This window comes from Nicotiana sylvestris, chromosome 11 (assembly GCF_000393655.2).
Source record: "Nicotiana sylvestris chromosome 11, ASM39365v2, whole genome shotgun sequence".
Taxonomy (NCBI): Eukaryota; Viridiplantae; Streptophyta; class Magnoliopsida; order Solanales; family Solanaceae; genus Nicotiana; species Nicotiana sylvestris.
In genome coordinates, this window is record NC_091067.1 from 136,813,783 (window position 1) to 136,831,934 (window position 18,152).

An 18,152-nucleotide genomic window follows, 5' to 3' on the forward strand; every position below is an offset into this window, starting at 1 on the left:
ATGAGACTAGGTTCATCGACTTAGCTCGCCATGCTCTTGTCATACTTCCTACCGAGAGAGAGAGGGTGAGGAGCTTTATTGATGGTCTTATTCAGCGGATTTGTCTTCAGATGGCTAGGGAGACTAGGAGTGAGATATCTTTCTAGGAGGTGGCCAATGTGGCCAGGAGAGTGGAGATGGTTCTATCACAGGGAGGTGGTCATGGGTCGGATAAGAGGCCCAATTATTTGGGAAGATTCAGTGGTACCTCGTCTGAAGGTGGAGATTCATATGGTAGAGGCGATCCCCCTAGGCCTTTCCAGTCAGCACTCCAGGTTTCTCACGGTGCGTCAAGTAGCTGTGGTCCTCAGATGCAGTATTCTGATCAGTAGTCCTATAGTGCGCCACCAGCACCTATCAGTGCACCACCGCTTCAGAGTTTCTAGGGTCGTCAGCCCCAGCAGCTGAGGGCTTATTTTACTTGTGGCGACACGAGGCACATTGCTAGGTATTGCCCTCAAGCTTCGAGCAGTTTTCCGCATCAGGATTCCCATGCTATGGTTCAGGCACCAGGTGTCCCACAGGCCTCCCAGCCAGCTAGAGGTGGGGGTGGATATGCTAAAGGTGGAGGTAGAGCTGCTAGAGGTGGAGGCCAGCCAGCTGCAGGCCGTCCCAGAGATATAGTTCAGGGTAGTGGGGTCCAGCCCCAATGTTATGATCTCCTAGCTAGGCCCGAGGCCGAGACTTCAGATGCAGTTATTATAGGTACTGTTCTGGTTTGTGATAGAGATGCTTTAGTGTTGTTTGATCCAGGGTCTACATACTCGTATGTGTCATCTTATTTTGCACCGTATTCGATCATGCCTAGTGATTCATTGAGTGTCCCTATTTATGTGTCTACACTAGTGGGTGATTCTATTGTGGTCGATCGAGTCCATCATTCTTGTGTTGTGGTGATTGAGGGTCTTGAGACTTGTGTAGATTTGTTGCTTTTAGACATGGTCGATTTCGATGTTATATTAGGGATTGACTGGTTATCACCTTACCACACTATCTTGGACTGTCATGCCAAGACTGTGACCTTAGATTTACAGAGTATGCCTCGTTTAGAGTGTAGAAGGACTCCTGATCATTCTACCTGTAGTGTTATCTCTTATGTGAAGGCTCGGTGTATGGTCGAGAAGGGGTGTTTGGCCTATTTGGCATATCTTCGTGATTCTAGTGCCGAGGTTCCTTCTATTGATTCTGTGCTCGTTGTTCGTGAGTTTTCTGAGGTTTTCCCTTCAGACACGCCGGGTATGCCACCCGACAGGGATATTGATTTCTGCATTGATTTGGCTCCGGGCACTCAGCCCATTTCTATCCCGCCATATCGTATGGCCCCGCCTGATTAAAAGAGCTGACGGAGCAATTGCAAGACTTGCTTGATAAGGGTTTCATTAGGCCGAGTGTTTCGCCTTGGGGTGTGCCGGTGTTGTTTGTTAAGAAGAAGGACGGATCAATGAGAATGTATATTGATTACCGGCCTTTGAACAAGGTTACAATCAAGAATAGGTATCCATTGTCGAGGATTGATGATTTGTTTGATCAGCTTCAGGGTGCCAAGGTATTTTCGAAGATTGAGCTACCATCGGTTGAGGATTAGGGCATTCGATGTCCCTAAGACAGCTTTCCGCACTCGGTATGGGCATTATGAGTTCTTGGTTATGTCATTCGAGTTGACAAATGCCCCAGTATCTTTCATGGATTTGATTAACCGATTGTTCAGGACTTATTTGGATTCGTTCGTGATAGTCTTCATTGATGATATTTTGATATATTCCCACAGCTGGGAGGAGCACGAGCAGCATCTTAGAGTGGTTCTTCAGACCTTGAGGGATAGTTAACTATATGCTAAGTTCTCGAAGTGTGAGTTCTGGTTGAGTTCAGTTGCATTTTTGGGTCATGTTGTATCAGCGGAGGGTATTTAGGTTGATCCGAAGAAGATTAAGGCAGTCAAGAACTGGCCTAGACTAGCATTAGCTACAGAGATTCAGAGTTTCTTGGGATTTGGCAGGCTACTATCGCCGGTTCGTGGAGGGGTTTTCATCTATCGCAACCCCGATGACTAGGTTGACCCAGAAGGGTGCCCAGTTCAGATGGTCGAACAAGTGTGAGGCGGGCTTTCAGAAGCTCACGACAGCTCTGACTACGGCACCAGTGTTGGTTTTGCCCGCAGGTTCAGGGCCTTATACAGTTTATTGTGATGCATCTCGTGTTGGGCTTGGTGCAGTGTTGATGCAGGATGGCAAGGTCATTGCTTATACTTCGCGACAGTTGAATATTCATGAGAAGAACTATCCGGTTCATGATTTGGAGTTGGCAGCCATTGTTCACGCATTGAAGATTTGGAGGCATTATCTGTATGGCGTGGCATGTGAGGTGTTCACGGATCACAAGAATCTTCAGTATTTGTTCAAGCAAAAGGAGTTAAACTTGAGGTAGAGGAGGTGGTAGGAGTTGTTGAAGGATTATGATATCACTATCTTATAACACCCGAGAAAGGCCAATGTGGTGGCCGATGCCTTGAGTAGGAAATCAGCCAGTATAGGCAGTCTTGCTTATATTCCGGTCGGTGAGAGACTGCTTGCTTTGGATGTTCAGGCTTTGGCCATTCAGTTCGGAAGGTTGGATGTTTTTTAGCCCAGTTGGGTGTTAGCTTGCACGGTTGCTCGTTCTTCTTTATTGGAGCGTATCCATGATCGGCAGTATGATGATCCCCATTTGTGTGTCCTTAGAGACACGGTGTAACACGGCGGTGCCAAGCAGGTTACCTTAGGTGATGATAGAGTTTTTAGATTGCAGGGTCGAGTTTGTGTGCCTAATGTAGATGGGATTCGAGAGTTGATTTTAGAGGAGGCCCATAGCTCCCGGTACTCTATTCATCCGGGCGCCGCGAAGATGTATCAGGATTTGCGGCAGCATTATTGGTGGCGTAGAATGAAGAAGGATATTGTTACATATGTGGCTCGGTGTTTGAATTGTCAGCAAGTTAAGTACGAGCATCAGAGGCCTGGTGATTTATTTCAGAGGATTGAGCTTCCCAAGTGGAAGTGGGAGCGGATCACTGTGAACTTTGTTGTTGGACTCCTACAGACTCGAAGGAAGTTCGACGCAGTATAGGTCATTGTTGATCGACTGACCAAGTCAGCGCATTTCATTCCTGTGGCAGTATCCTATTCATCCGAGAGGTTAGTTGAGATCTATAACCGGGAGATTGTTCGTTTTCATGGCGTGCCTATGTCTATTATTTCGGACCGAGGTACGCAGTTTACCTCGCGTTTCTGGAGAGCAGTTCAGCGAGAGTTGGGCACGCAGATTGAGTTGAGCATAACATTTCATCCTCAGACGGATGGGCTGTCCGAGCGGACAATTCAGATTTTGGAGGATATGTTCTGAGCTTGTGTCATTGACTTTGGAGGCTCGTGGGACCAGTTTTTGCCTTTAGAAGAGTTTGCCTACAACAACAGCTACCAGTCGAGTATCCAGATGGCTCCTTATGAGGCTTTATATGGTAGGCGGTGTCGGTCTCCGGTTGGATGGTTTGAGCCGGGGGAGGCTCGGTTGTTGGGTACGGATCTGGTTCAGGAGGCCTTGGACAAGGTCAGGATTATTCAGGATAGGCTTCGTACAGCTCAGTCCAGGCAAAAGAGCTATGCAGGCCGCAAGGTTCGAGATGTGGCTTTTATGGTCGGTGAGCGGGTATTTCTCCGAGTGTCGCCTATGAAGGACGTGATGAGAATTGGGAAGAAGGTCAAGCTTAGCCCTAAGTTCATTGGCCCGTTTGAGATTCTTGATCAAGTGGAAGAGGTGGCTTATAGACTTGCGTTGCCGCTGAGCTTATCAGTCGTGCATCCAGTGTTTCATGTGTCCATGCTTCGGAAGTATCACGGCGATTCATCCCACGTGTTAGATTTCAGTACTGTCCAGTTGGACGAGGACTTATCTTATGAGGAGGAGCCGATGGCTATTCTAGACCGACAAGTTCGTCAGCTGAGATTGAAGAGTTTTCCTTCTAATCATGTTCAGTGGAGAGGTCAGCCTCCTAAGGCATCGACCTGGGAGTCCGAGTCCGATATGCAGTCCGGGCGCATAGCCGGAAAGCTTAAATGTAAAAATCTATGAAAAATGATAAGTTTTGACTGTAAAATGAATAAATTTGATTTCGGTCAACGTTTTAGGTAAATGGACCCGGACTTGTGATTTGACGGTCCCAGAGGCTCCGTAGGAAAATATGGGACTTGGGCGTATGCTCGGAAATGAATTCCGAGGTCCCAAGCCTTAGAAATCAATTTTTGAAAGAAATTATTTTACTGAATTATCTAAGGAATAAAGAAAAGAATTAATGTTTGAAACCATTGTTATCGGGCCCGTATTTTGGTTCCGAAGCCCGGTACCAACTTGTTATAGTATTTGAAAGATAACTGTGAAATTTGGTGAAAAACGGAGTTTATTTGAGGTGAGTTGGACTTCCGGTGGAGAGTTATGAACGATGAGAGTTCTTGATGAATATGTTAAGTTTCGAGGTTGAATTCATGATTTTACATGTTATTTTGATAATGTGATCGCGCGAGTAGGTCCATACGATGTTTTTGAGGATTTTGTGTATATTTGGTTTGGAGCCCCGAGGGCTCGGGTGAGTTTCGAGTAGGTTCTGGGATGCCTTAGGCCTAAAAACATAGTTGTTGCAGGTTCAGAGAAATTTGCAGATCTCTGAACTCGCCAGTGCGGTCCGCACGAAAATGTGTGTGACCGCGGAAGGGGGCCAGTGCGGTTCGCGGTGAAGGCCTGTGAGGCCGCAGTCCATTTTGTATGGACCGCACAGGGCAATGGACCACAGTACCCTCAGGAAGGCCTGTGCGGTCGCAGTCCATTTTGTATGGCCCGCACTGGGGGTCTGAGAGGGGTATAAATAGACGAGATTTTCAGTTATTGTGCATTTTTCAAAACCCAAAAAAAAACATAAGAGGCGATTTTTCAAACAATCTTTCTTCTCCAAATCAACTGTAAGTCATTTTAAACTAGTTTTCTTCAATCATTAACATCTTTTAACATGATTTCAACTTCAAATCAATGATTTTCATGGGGGAAATTGAGTGTTTTGGGTAGAACCTAGGTTTTTCAAAAATTAGGGATTTGGACCTCGATTTGAGGTCCAATTTCAAAACAAATTACATATTTCAGCTCGTGGGGGAATGGGTAATCGGGTTTTGGTTCGAACCTCGGGTTTTGACCACGTGGGTCCGGGTGCAATTTTGACTTTTTGGGTAAAAACTTTTGAAAACTTATTTTCATGCATTCAAATTGATTAATTTAGCATTTATTGATGTAATTAAGTAACTTGTGGCTAGATACGAGTGAATTGGCGGAGGAATCAAGGGGTAAAGCTATAATTGAAACTTGAGTTGTATTCGAGGCATTGAGGTAAGTGTTTGGTCTAACCTTAGCTTGAGGGACTATGAGTTGTGTCTTATTTGCTACATGTTAATTGTGGAGTACGACATATAAGCATGGTGACGAGTATCTATACGTTGGTGTCAAGCATGCCCGTGAGTCTTGTATTATAGTTGTTATGACTCCGTTGTGATTTATTGCGCTTCATATGTTATTATCACCATTGTTCCCTTGCCAGGATGTTTGTTTGATATTAATGATCCCTTGCCGGGATGTTTGTTTTGATAGTATTGTTCCCTTGCCGGGATGTTATTGAAATATCATTGTTTCCTTGTCGGAAAATTGTTATATTGCTTTTGTTCCCTTGTTGGGATTCCTTGTGATTATTATTGGCTTGAAATGGGAGCGGGTGGTACGCCTACCACAAGATAAAATAAAATGAGAGCGGGTGGTACGCCCACCAAAAGATAAAATGAAATGGGAGCGGGTGGTACGCCTACCACAAGATAAAATGAAATAGGAGCGGATGGTACGCCTACCATAAGATAAAATGAAATGGGAGCGGATGGTACGCCTGCCACAAGATAAAATAAAACGGGAGCAGGTGGTACGCCTACCACAAGATATAATGAAATGGGAGCGGGTGGTACGCCTAACACGAGATAAATGAAATAGGAACGGGTGGCACACCTGCCACGAGATAAAGGAATCGGGATCGAGTTGCACGCCTGCAACAAGATGTGAAAAGAAAGTGAAACCTGTCTTTGTTTTTCCTCATTCTTGTTAGGGGTTGATTTTGATTCCTTTATAATTCTCTTGATTTTCTATTTTACCTGTTATTCCCCGAAGAATGTTTCCCCCTCCTATCTTTATTTCTTTATTTGTGTATTTCTTATATATATATATAATTGCTCAGGTTTATCTGCAGTCTGGTCCTAGCCTTGTCACTACCTCGTCAGGGTTAGGCCAGACACTTACCAGCACATGGGGTCGGTTGTGCTGATGCTACACTCTGCACTTATGTGCAGATACCGGATTAGCACTGGGTCAGAAGCAGTAGCATGGGAGCCCGCCTTCAGTCCACCGAGATTCCGAGGTAGTCCTGCAGGCGTTCGCAGGCCTGGCGTCTCTTCTATCAGTTATTTTGTTCTGTTATCATTGTATCCGAGACAGACAGTGTTCCTTCTTTCAAACGTTTGTATGTAGTAATCATAGATAGTCCGTGAAAGTTGTGACACCAGTTTCTAGGTAGAGGCATATGTTGATTTTCGTATTATTTTGGTTTATTTTGTTTAATTCTTCCGTTTAATCTCATATTCCGCTATTATTTAACTGTTTATCACATGTTAATGCAAGTTGTTAAAAACGATTAAAACGAAGAAGTAAAGAATTTTCTAAATTTCGTGGCTTGCCTATCTTCTACGAGTAGGCGCCATCACGACTCCCGAGGGTGAGAAATCCGGATCGTGACAAGTCATAACATACAACTTAAATACAAATTTTATACAATATGTCTTTTGTATATTTTGTATCTAATTTATACATAGTAAAAACAAATTTCATACAACTAATTATATATTATACAACTTATCTATAATTTGTCTACAATTTTCATACATTATTTCTACTTAGTTATATACAACTACAATATCATACAACTTAAATATAATTTTTGTACAATGTTGTTCAACTTTCATACAATAGTTAAATAAATAAAAGAAAAATATATAAACAACAAAATATAATTTTCTACAATTTTACTACAATTTCTGCAGTTTAATGTATGTCATGTCTTCTTCTTCTTCTTCTTCTTCTTCTTCTTCTTCTTCTTCTTCTTCTTCTTCTTCTTCTTCTTCTTCTTCTTCTTCTTCTTCTTCTTCTTCTTCGAATTTCAATCTGAAAGTCAACCAAAACCAAGTCTAATCTTCACTAAAATCCCTCAAAATTTAGATATAAATTCCAAATCATATTCCCAATTATTTGCAACAACACTCAATCCAAACAAATAATGATTTTTGAAAATCCAAATTCGAATTCAAAGCTTCAAAGTTTTTTAATGGTTGTCAATGGTAGAATTGCTGCTCTATTTTTCTTTGCTTTACATTACTGAAAGTTGGGATTGAGATATAGAGCGAGCGACGTAGAGAGAATTCTTAATTCTTACAGCAACATCCAATCCAAACAAACAATATTTTTTGAAAACCCAAATTCGAATTCAAAGTTTCAAAACTTTTTAATGGTTGTCAATGGTGGAATTGCTGCTCTCTTGTGCAAGATACGTGGGGAGGGGGTGGGATGTGGACAAAGAAACGTGGGGGAGTGGAATATATGTTAGAATAATTTTAGGACATTAATTATTATCATTAATTCCCTTAAATTGTACATAAATGATAATTGGGTATATAAAATATAATTATAGTAAAACTTGAGTAGGGAGGATAATATAATTTTATATAGTGTATAGGAATGTAAAAATTCCTATTGAAAAACACAAAGGTCCTCACTCCTTTGAGCATACTCTTATTTTTGGAAATTTTTTGGGGTATTTTCGTTTGGATTTTTTTCTTATTATATTCTTTTTGTGTTTAAGGACATTCTTATACAACATTTTTCAAATAAATTCTTTGGGAATCGAACAAACATATTTTAATACGATAAATACTCAAATATGCTATTGAACATCATGGGACACTGAACAAATTTGTCCGTCATTAATATTTTGGCACCAAAATGCCTCTATCGTTCAACACTTGCTTCAAATAAAGCCCTTATTTTAAACAGCACCATATGAAGTATATAGGGGTGTTTATAAAAAAATAAACCAAACCAGAACTGTCACACCGATTAAAAAATTGATAATTTTTTAGTTTGATTTTGAATTATAAAAACCAACTAAACTTGGTTTGGTTTTAAGTTTAAACAAAAAATAACCAAAAATATCGAACCAGAGGAACTATAAAAATACATATTTAAAACTTGTTATTATCACACACACATATATCTTATGTGAAGTAAAAGGTTGTTACATGTTCATCATTTGTTAACCCCCTATTTATTTAAAAGAAATATTATTTAAATAAATTACCTCCTATAGATATGTTATATGATTTATAGCAAAATTTTTAATTTTGGTATCTCCTACACTTAAGCCATTTTACACGCTATATTTTATTTTCCTCTCTCCATTCTCATATTTTCTCTCTCATAGACACCTGTTTTCCATACAACTTCTCAATACAAGTTCACCCTCTCTATCTAAATTAATACAATATATTTTCATTCCAAATCCCCTGTAATCGTGCTAAAAATCAGAATCCACCTCACTGTCACAATCCTAATCCCCGAACCCGGTCGTGATGGCGCCTTTCGTGAAGACAAGGCCAGCCAGTCCAACACAGTACACTTTTTTAAGCAGTTAATTACCATAAAACAGTTTAAAGCATGATTTAATAGCAATAATTCGCGGAAATATAGATAACAATAGAAGAAATCATCCGACACAGCCCAAACCGGGGTGTCACAAGTCATGAGCAACTAATGATCCTGATACGAGTCTAATAGGTACGATATCTGGTACAATAGTTTGAAAGACTTAGAATTAATAAGATAGAGGGAGGCACGGGGCTGCGGACGCTAACAACTACCTCGTAGTCTCCGAAACACCGCCTGGACTGGAAGGATCAGCACTCAGGAGCAGGATCTGCTATGCCTGAATCTGCACACATGGGTGCAGGGAGTAAAGTGAGTACTCCAACTCAGTGAGTAACAAATATAAATAATGGCTGAAAGCAAGAAAGCACGTGAAAACACAAAGCAATCTATACCGAAGCAGTAAAATCACTTAAAACAGTAAATCAGTGAAATATAAAGTAAACTTCCTTTTTCCAACCAGTAAAAACAAGTAATTTGGCAGGTAATTAACAAATAGAAATCCGCCCCTCGGGCACAATGTCAATCACTCAGAACAGTATCAGCCCTTAGGCTCACTCTCAGTACAATATCAGCCCTTCGGGCTCACTCTCAGTACAATATCAGCCCCTCGCGTTCACTCTCAGTACAATATCAGCCCCTCGTGCTCACTCTCATATCATGATGGGTACCCGCGCTCACTATGGGTGTGCAGATTCCGGAGGGGCCCCTTACGGCCAAGCGCTATATCAAGCCACATCGTGGCATCATCTCTCAGCACTCGGCCTCATATCACTCATGCCACCTCGTGGCATATAAAGTATCTCAGGCCCTTGACCTCATATCACTCAGTGTATCCTCACATCTGGCCATTGGCCGCACTCAGTCAGAAAATCATCACAAGCCCCTCGGGCATTAGTAAAACAGTAGTTCTCAGCCCAAAAAATCATTTAGAAATATCATTTAAGTTTTCAAATCTGAGTAAAAGTGGCTGAGTTTGTAAATAGTAGATATCAACAGGACTGAGTTCAAATAATAAGTCAAAACAGTGAGGAGAACAGTGATAAAAATCCCCGAAGGGTTTATATAGTTTGCACGAAGCCCAAATATGGCAATCAGCCCAAATCATGATGATGACAAATAAGTTTCAGTCAAATACGTGGTAAAATCATCAATCGGGATGGACCAAGTCACAATCCCCAATATTACACGACCCCACGCTCATCATCAAGCGTGTGTCTCACCTCAATATAGCACTACGATGTGCAATCCGGAGTTTCAAACCCTCAGGGCATCATTTACAATCATTACTCACCTCGAACCGGCTAACTCTCTAGCTCGCGATGCCTTTTCCCCTCGAATTGGCCTCCATGCGCGTCGAATCTATCCAAAATCAGAACGAATACGTCACAATATGCTAAGGGAACAAAGCCCAAGCGAAAAAAATTGAATTACCACAAAATTTCAGAAATTGGTCAAACCTGACCCCTGGGGCCACATCTCGGAATTTGACAAAATTCACAAAACTAGAATCCTTATACTCTCACGAGTCTATCCATACAAAAATTATCCAATTTCGATAACATTTGGTCCTTCAAATCATCATTTTATATTTTGAAAGATTTCACAATTTTCTTCCCAAATTCCATCCCAAATCACGAATTAAATGATAAATTCAATGATAGATTCATGTACTCTAGCCAAATCTGAGTTAGAATCACTTACTCCGATGAATTTCTTGAAAAACCTTCGAAAAATCGCCAAAATCCGAGCTCTCTAGGTCAAAATATCAAATAAAACCCAAAACCTTGTATTTATAGAGTACTCCATAGATTTCCACCTCCACGGGCCGAACAAAATCGACCGCGGTTCGCCCAAAACCAGTGCGGTCCGCACAAAAACGACCGCGGCCGCACATGCTTTCCTCTGCAGTGATAGGCTTTAGTATTTTGGCCATAACGTTCGCTACAGATGTCCAAATTGTGATATCTTTACTTTTCTGGAAACTAGACACAAAGGGCTACAATTTTCGTTTTTAAATCATCTTTACATTCCTTGTATATCAAAAGATATGAGCTTCCGAAGTAGGACCAGCGGAATGTTCTTCACCGCGGTCGCACACCATTTTGTGCGGTCCGCACAACACCTACCGCGGCCGCACTTCATTTTGTGCAGTCCACACAGCACATACCGCGGCCGCACTTCTTTTTGTGCGGATCGCGCGGGTGAGTTTCAAGGCCTGCAACCCTTCTGGACCTGCTACAACTATGATTTTCGGCCTAACACATCCTGGAACTCCCGGAACTTCAAACCAATTGTACCAACACATCCCATGACATCGTTCAAACTTGTTCAAAACTTCGAAACGCTCACAACAACATCAATCACCAATTTAACATAGGATTCAAGCCTAAGAACTCCAAGAACTCTTAAATTATGTTTTCGATCAAAAAGTCTATCAAATCTCGTCCGAATGACCTAAAATTTTGCAACACATCCCAATTGACACAACGAAGCTACTGTCACTCTCGGAATTCCATTCCGACCCCTATATCAAAATCTCGCCTATCAACTGGAACCGCCAAAATATCAACTTCGCCAATTTAAGCCAAAATCTTCTCTATAACTCCAAAACTCATTCTGATCGCGCTCCTAAGTCACAAATCACCTCCCGAAGCTAACCGAACCATCGGAACTCACTTCCGAGCCTTCTAACACATAAGTCAACATTTGGTTGACTTTTCCAACTTAAGCCTTCTTAAAAGAGACTAAGTGTCTCATTTCTTACCAAATCCTCTCCGAACTCGAACTAATCACCCCGATCACATAAAACTCAGATAACGAAGCATAAAGAAGCTAAAATAGGGGAAAACAGAGTGGTAACTCATGAGACGACTGGTCGGGTCGTCACACTCACCCACAATGATGCTTCCTCCTTCCCCAATCTCGGGTAAACCCTAATTCGATCTTCATTGTACTGATTTGTTTCTATAAGTAGTACGGTAAGCAATTTTATTTTTTTGATTTTCGCCATTTTTGCTTATTCTCAACATCTCTACTTACCAAATTGTATCTAATCAATAGTACCCAAGTTGTATTCTCACAATGTCTGAGAGTACAACCCGCAAGTTGATTACTAGAGGTGTACCCACTAAAATTCTCAATTTCGATGGTCCCTCTTTCTCATTGCAAATCACTCAAGGGGAATTGGATGCAGGTTATGCCAAAAATATGGCTTTGGAGAAGAGAACAAAAGCTCGACATAAAAATCTCAAAGAAACCCAAGTCGAGAAATCAATGAAGGAGACAAGAATGACGAAAACGGAAAAGAGGAAAATCCATATCTCTGAAGCTTCATCTGTCAAGGGGAAGGAGGTTGAAGCAAGTAAAAGCTCAGATAAAGTTGAAGAAAAGGTAATTTTCTGACGTATTCTTCTTTATTATTAATGTATTCAGTTGTATTTATACATATGTATATGTATTCTGATGTATTTTTATAGTTGTATTTTTAAGGATTTTTCAAGGTTCCCATCATTGTTTTTTATTCTACTTTCAATGTATTTATTTGTTGTTTGCAAATGTTTAATTTTCCAGTATGTATTTAGTTGTATTCATATGTATTCATGTTAGTTATATTTTATGTCATGTGTGTTGTATGCAGTTGTTTTTATATGTATTTAGACTTGTCAAAGTTATATTCATATGTATTCATGTCAAATTTACTGTTAAATATGCTGTGTATTCAGTTATATTTATACTTCTAAGTGTTTGAAGTTGTATTCATATCTATTCATGTCAAATTTACTATGAAATATGCGTTGTATTCAGTTGTATTTATATGTATTTATTCTTGTGAAATGCAAGTAATTAAGTTTTTTGTGAAACACCAGCCAATATTTGCACCGCATATTAGTGTATATACTAACACTGACATAGTATCCGAGCTAAAAGAGAACCTTACTCCAGAGCAGTACAAATAGCTGGGTAATACTTGCTTTGGAAATTTTCTTCAAATGAAGCATTGTGAAGTCCAACTTCAACTCTTTAGATGCTTCATGGCTCTCCAGTTAAAAGGAACTCCTAACAATGTATTTGCAATACATGTCAATGGTACTTCATTACATTTCACATTAAGGGAGTTTGCGCTTGTGACTGACCTCAAATGTGTTGGTAATGATGCTGATTTTGAGTTTAGTGAAAAGGTTTCTAATCGGCTTATTGAGACTTACTTTGGAGGTGCTAATCTTGTCAAGAAGAAACATTTGATGAAATGCTTTGCTGACAAGAACTGGGGTCCCGACAATGATGGTGATGCCTTGAAGATATCTTTGTTGTATTTCATACATACCTTCATTTTTTCATCCGAGAAGAATAGTACAACCATACCAAGGCTACATTTTAACTTGGTAGAGAGTGGATGTTATTCTAAATATCATTGGGGTTTTAAAGCATTTAAAACGCTGACAAAATCAATTAACAAGAAGATGGATGCTAAGAAGAAGTATTATAGGATAGCTGGGATGCCCCTAGCTATGCAAGTGTGGTTTTATGAGTGTTGTTCAAATGTTGATCCCAAAATTGCACTCCGAGTTGATGACGTGGTCCCCAGAATACTCAATTGGAGAACCACATGAAATCAGCCAAACAATGCTTATCTAATGAACGGCATGTTCAATGACAACGAAAACATGGTAATATACAATTTGTATCATGGCTAGTTTAGATTTTATTAATAATTAATTCTGCATACAGAAGTATACAATTGCATACGGATACATTTTTTATGCTTTAATACCTACTGTAATACCTGCTGTAGTTTCTGATGTAGTTTCTGCTATAATATTTGTTGTCATATTCTCACATGTATGCTGCATACAATTGCATATAAATGCATACAGATTTTGCATACATTTGCATACAGGAGACTGCATACATTTGCAGGGGATGCATACAGCAGTATACAGTTGCATTCAATTGCATAAATATGCTGCATACACTTGTATAAAAATGCATACAGAAACTGCATACATTTAAATACAGCTACAGCATACATTTGCATTCATATGCATATAACAATATACAGCTGTTGTAGCTTTCATTATTAATTCTTCATACAATTGCATGTTATTTCCCAATCATTAGTGCTACCTTAATTTTAATACAAATTTTAGTTTGATTCCACATCTGCATGTGTCTGTTTGTAGTAAGACTTTGATTTATTTCGTTTTTTAGATTGTTTACAAGGACATCTATCCAAGCGATATAGAGCTTGTCGTTATTCAGATTCCTCCTGTAGGCGCTGATGTTGAGAATAGACCTACTCCTGCTCATTCAGACAAGTCGGGAGACGATTCAGATGACTTTTCTCCTACAACCGATCTTCAATGTAAGAAGAAACATGTTGCAAGTGTTGATCCATCTTCATCACCGCCCCATAAAAAGCGCAAGGAACACGAAAGGCATCATAATGAAACAGAGTATCAATCCAAGATTCCTCCTGTTTGTGTATCCGAATTTGGATAGAATGTTTTGCATGACAATCAGCTTCCAGATTCCAAAAATGATGAAGTATCTTCTTTGAGGAAAGACCTAAATTCATTCAAAGAATACGTGAGTATTTAACCACATATTAAACATTATAGTTTAGTGCTTAACATTCATATATTTTTGGGGCAATCTTCTAATTATTTCTATCTTGTTAAGGTTGTGGGAGAGTTCAAGTCTCTGAGAACATTGATCAATGATAAATTCAAGATGCTTTCTGACCATCTTCAACAAAATCAGCAAAATGAAAGTTTACACCAGAGAAAGGAACCCACAGGGAGACGTGATGATGGTATTGACACAGATGCCGGAGATAATGTTGAGGTTTAACATTTTTAACATCTTTAGCATTTGTTTATATCTCCTGTTTGTTGTTATAATTAAATAATTGTATTTTAAAAGTTGTATGTATTCGACAAGCATTTAACTGTCTCGCTAAAATGATAAATGTATTTGATCAACACATGTATTTAAATGTATGTTAACCTTAATATGTAATTAGAATTAATTGCTGTATTTAAATATATTCAGCCGTATTTTAATATATTCTGATTTGTTATTCTTGAATATGTGTGCTGTATTTCACTAAGATTTCCATTACCAAAATATGTTTTCTTACTGTAATTATATGTATTTAATTGTATCCTTAGACTAAGTTACTACACTAACAATGATACATACAATTAACAGAAACTAGTGGTTAATGCTCAATGTGTGGAGTCAAGAGGTGAGGGGAATACTACATCAGAGGTGCCGTGCAACATATCATCTACAGGTCAAGATGGTGTATCTACGGAATTCTATGTATCTCAATTTGAGTTGGACGACAAGTTTCTTCCCAGTCAAATTCCAGAAACTAGAATTGTGATATACAATAGTGCAAAAAAAGCTGAATCAACCCCAATACCATCTCATAGGAATCGGCAACCAAGTAGATGATATTCTTCGCCTTATGAGTCTAACTTCGACTCTGCAGGTTAGTTTTTTTATAAACTAAAGATCTATTTCCTCATGGTTTTTAAATTTAAAAGTCTCTACTCACGAATTCAATGAACAACAGGTACCTCAGTAAAGTTGACCTCCATTTTTGAAAAAGACACCCCTTTGAGGATGATTCAATAACGGGGCCACATCCTACATTAATCATTCAGGAATATGACATATGGGTTCGTGATGGTCTTCTCGCTAGACATGATCAGAGGTGAGTTTTCCCCCGGTAAGTGTATTAAGTTTTTATATTTTAAAAAATGTATATAATGTTTTTTTATATCATACTTGTAGAGGTAATTTGGAAGACCATTACAAGAAGAACAAGTCAACACTTCATATACCATTGGATTTTGGAGTTGATCAAGTTAATTCCAAAAATTGGTTTTACCTTCTATCGTTTGACGGGAAGCTATGGGATGACAACGTAAGTTTTTCCCCTAACTGATTAATTTTCTTTGAATAACAACATGCATTTGATTGTATTCTGTTGTAGTATTTTTACTGTTTTCAAATACTCTATATGTTGAAATGTATGATGAATGTAATGGCATCATTATTCAGCTGTATTCAACTGTAGTCAGTGTTATTAAACTGTTTTAATTAGCTGTAGTCAGTTGTATTTTTCTTGCTTTTAGCTGTATTCAGTTGTTCTCACTGTATTATTCATATGTATTTCTCTGTATTCAACTGTATTATTCAGCTGTATTATTCAGTTGTAGTTTTCTTGCTTTCAACTGTATTTAGTTGTTCTCAACTGTATTATTCATATGTATTTCTCTGTATTCAGTTGTATTCAGTAGTATTCAGTTGTATTCAATGTTTTTAATCAGCTTTAGTAAGTTGTATTCAACTGTTTTATTCAGTTGTATTCAGCTGTATTCGACTGTATTATTCAGCTAAATTCAGTTGTACTCAATTGTATTATTCATATGTATTTCTCTATATTTAGCTATATTCTTTAATAGTTTGATTAATTGGACTCACACTATGTAATTAAATTTTTGTATAGCATATTAACGGCATATTCTACTATCTGAGAAAGAAGGTAAAGTACAATCAAACAAGCAACTTCAAGTATATAACTGTTGATTGTATATTCAAGACAAGAATCGCTGAAATCTTCGACAGGTATGCTGATATAGATAATAATGCTAATGTAGCCAAAGAAGAGGATGTGGTATGTGAGTACATAAGGGGCTACAGATTGCTAGCTAATGTACCTTGGCATACTGTGGATAATGTCTTGATACCAGTCAACTTGAAGGACAAACTACACTGGGTATTGGTTGTTGTCTCATTCAAGGAGAGATGTATCAAAGTGTATGACTCATACAGACCTGCAGGTCATGATGCATGTGTAGCTTCTGAGATTGATAAGCTAGCTAAGCTTGTACCTTTGTATCTATCAATCAGTGGCTTTTACAGAGATAGTCAAGGCATAGATTGGTTTACTTACTCAGCATACACTGACAAGTCACATAATGGTCCCTTTGAAGTTTTTTTCATATCAAATCTGCCTCAACAGAAAGCTGGGAGCATGTAAGTACTCAATCATCATTCTTGTATGTTATATACAAATCTAATTGTATGAATTATTTTTAATTGTTTCAATCAATTATTCTTTAGGGATTGTGGGGTGCATGTTGCGACATACGCAAAATTTCTGAGCACTATTGGTGAGATTCCACAAACAACATTTGATTCCAATCTACTCCGTCAAAGATATGGTGCTCTCCTCTGGGACTATGCTATGCGAAAGATAGACACTGATGCCATAAGCGAGAATGAAGCACCCTCAAAGATTGCTAGGCAAATCACGGAGTCAGATTCAAAGATGCAGATAGTGTTAGAGTAGCTTTAAGTTAATGTAGTTTTGGAATGTAGTTTGAAGAAGAATACTGTTTTGAGTAGTTTTTTTGGTGAAGATGGTATTTAGTTAGAAAAACTTATCACTTTATCAACAGTGTTCGTGTATGACAATTGCAACTTTTCAATCGCTGTTTCACTGGTTTGTTCATAAGTATTCATGCTTATTTTTCAGTTTGAATTCATATGTATCTTACAGGATTCAAGTATGTATTATTCAGTAACTTTGCTTGAACATGTTTTAGGTATTGAACATGTTAATATCAAAGTCAGAAACTTTATGTATTCTAATGATAGGTTATATTAAAGAATTCAGATGTATTTTTCTGGATTCAAGTGTATTCAGTTGTATTCAACTGTATTATTAAGTTGTATTCAGCAGCATTCATTTATATGTATCTTTCAAGTTCAGTTAATACATATTAAAGAATACAAATTCAGATGTATTAAATAGGTTATACGTATTTAGTTGTATTCAACTGTTTTATTCAGTAGTAGTTAGTTGTATTCAACTATGTTATTCAGCTGTATTCAATTGTATTTTTTTTGTATTCAGCTATATTTAGTTGTACTCAACTGTATTATTCATATGTATTTCTCTGTATTCAGCTATATGTAACGACCCGACCGGTCATTTTGAGCTTTTGCACTTTGCTAGTTAGTTCTCGGGCATGACTTGCCTCGTGTGATGTGTTATGACTTATGTAAATTGTTGGTTTTGGTTTCCAGAGTAATCGTAACGAATTTGGAAGAAAACAGTTCTCAGTTGAAGTTGAAATTTGAAAGGTTTGACCAAGATTTGACTTGTTTATATATGATCTCGGATTGGAATTTTTATGATTTGGTTAGCTCCGTTAGGTGATTTGTGACTTAGGAGCGCGATCGGAATGGGTTTTGGAGTTGTAGAGAAGATTTAGGCATGAATTGGCGAA

The 18,152-nt window shown here is 38.7% G+C and overlaps 1 protein-coding gene across 1 annotated transcript; it reads left to right on the forward strand.

Moving 5' to 3' along the window:
- Positions 1 to 11,925: 11,925 nt before the first annotated feature.
- On the forward strand, positions 11,926 to 17,209 carry LOC138881706 (uncharacterized). Its single transcript, XM_070161955.1, has 11 exons — positions 11,926 to 12,234; positions 12,840 to 13,421; positions 13,573 to 13,683; positions 13,742 to 13,819; positions 14,053 to 14,319; positions 14,365 to 14,430; positions 14,524 to 14,688; positions 15,055 to 15,194; positions 15,646 to 15,778; positions 16,364 to 16,893; positions 16,981 to 17,209. Exons 1-11 carry the CDS (start codon positions 11,926 to 11,928, stop codon positions 17,207 to 17,209), a joined length of 2,610 nt encoding a protein of 869 aa, XP_070018056.1.
- Positions 17,210 to 18,152: the final 943 nt, after the last annotated feature.

What these genes read in the sequence shown, in the direction of transcription:
- LOC138881706 (XM_070161955.1), top strand. Translation starts at nt 11,926, where the DNA reads ATGTCTGAGAGTACAACCCGCAAGTTGATTACTAGAGGTGTACCCACT. An exon ending in CAATTTGAGTTGGACGACAA is followed by an intron (nt 15,195 to 15,645) that starts GTTTCTTCCCAG and finishes TCATACTTGTAG; the next exon opens with AGGTAATTTGGAAGACCATT. An exon ending in CAACAGAAAGCTGGGAGCAT is followed by an intron (nt 16,894 to 16,980) that starts GTAAGTACTCAA and finishes ATTATTCTTTAG; the next exon opens with GGATTGTGGGGTGCATGTTG.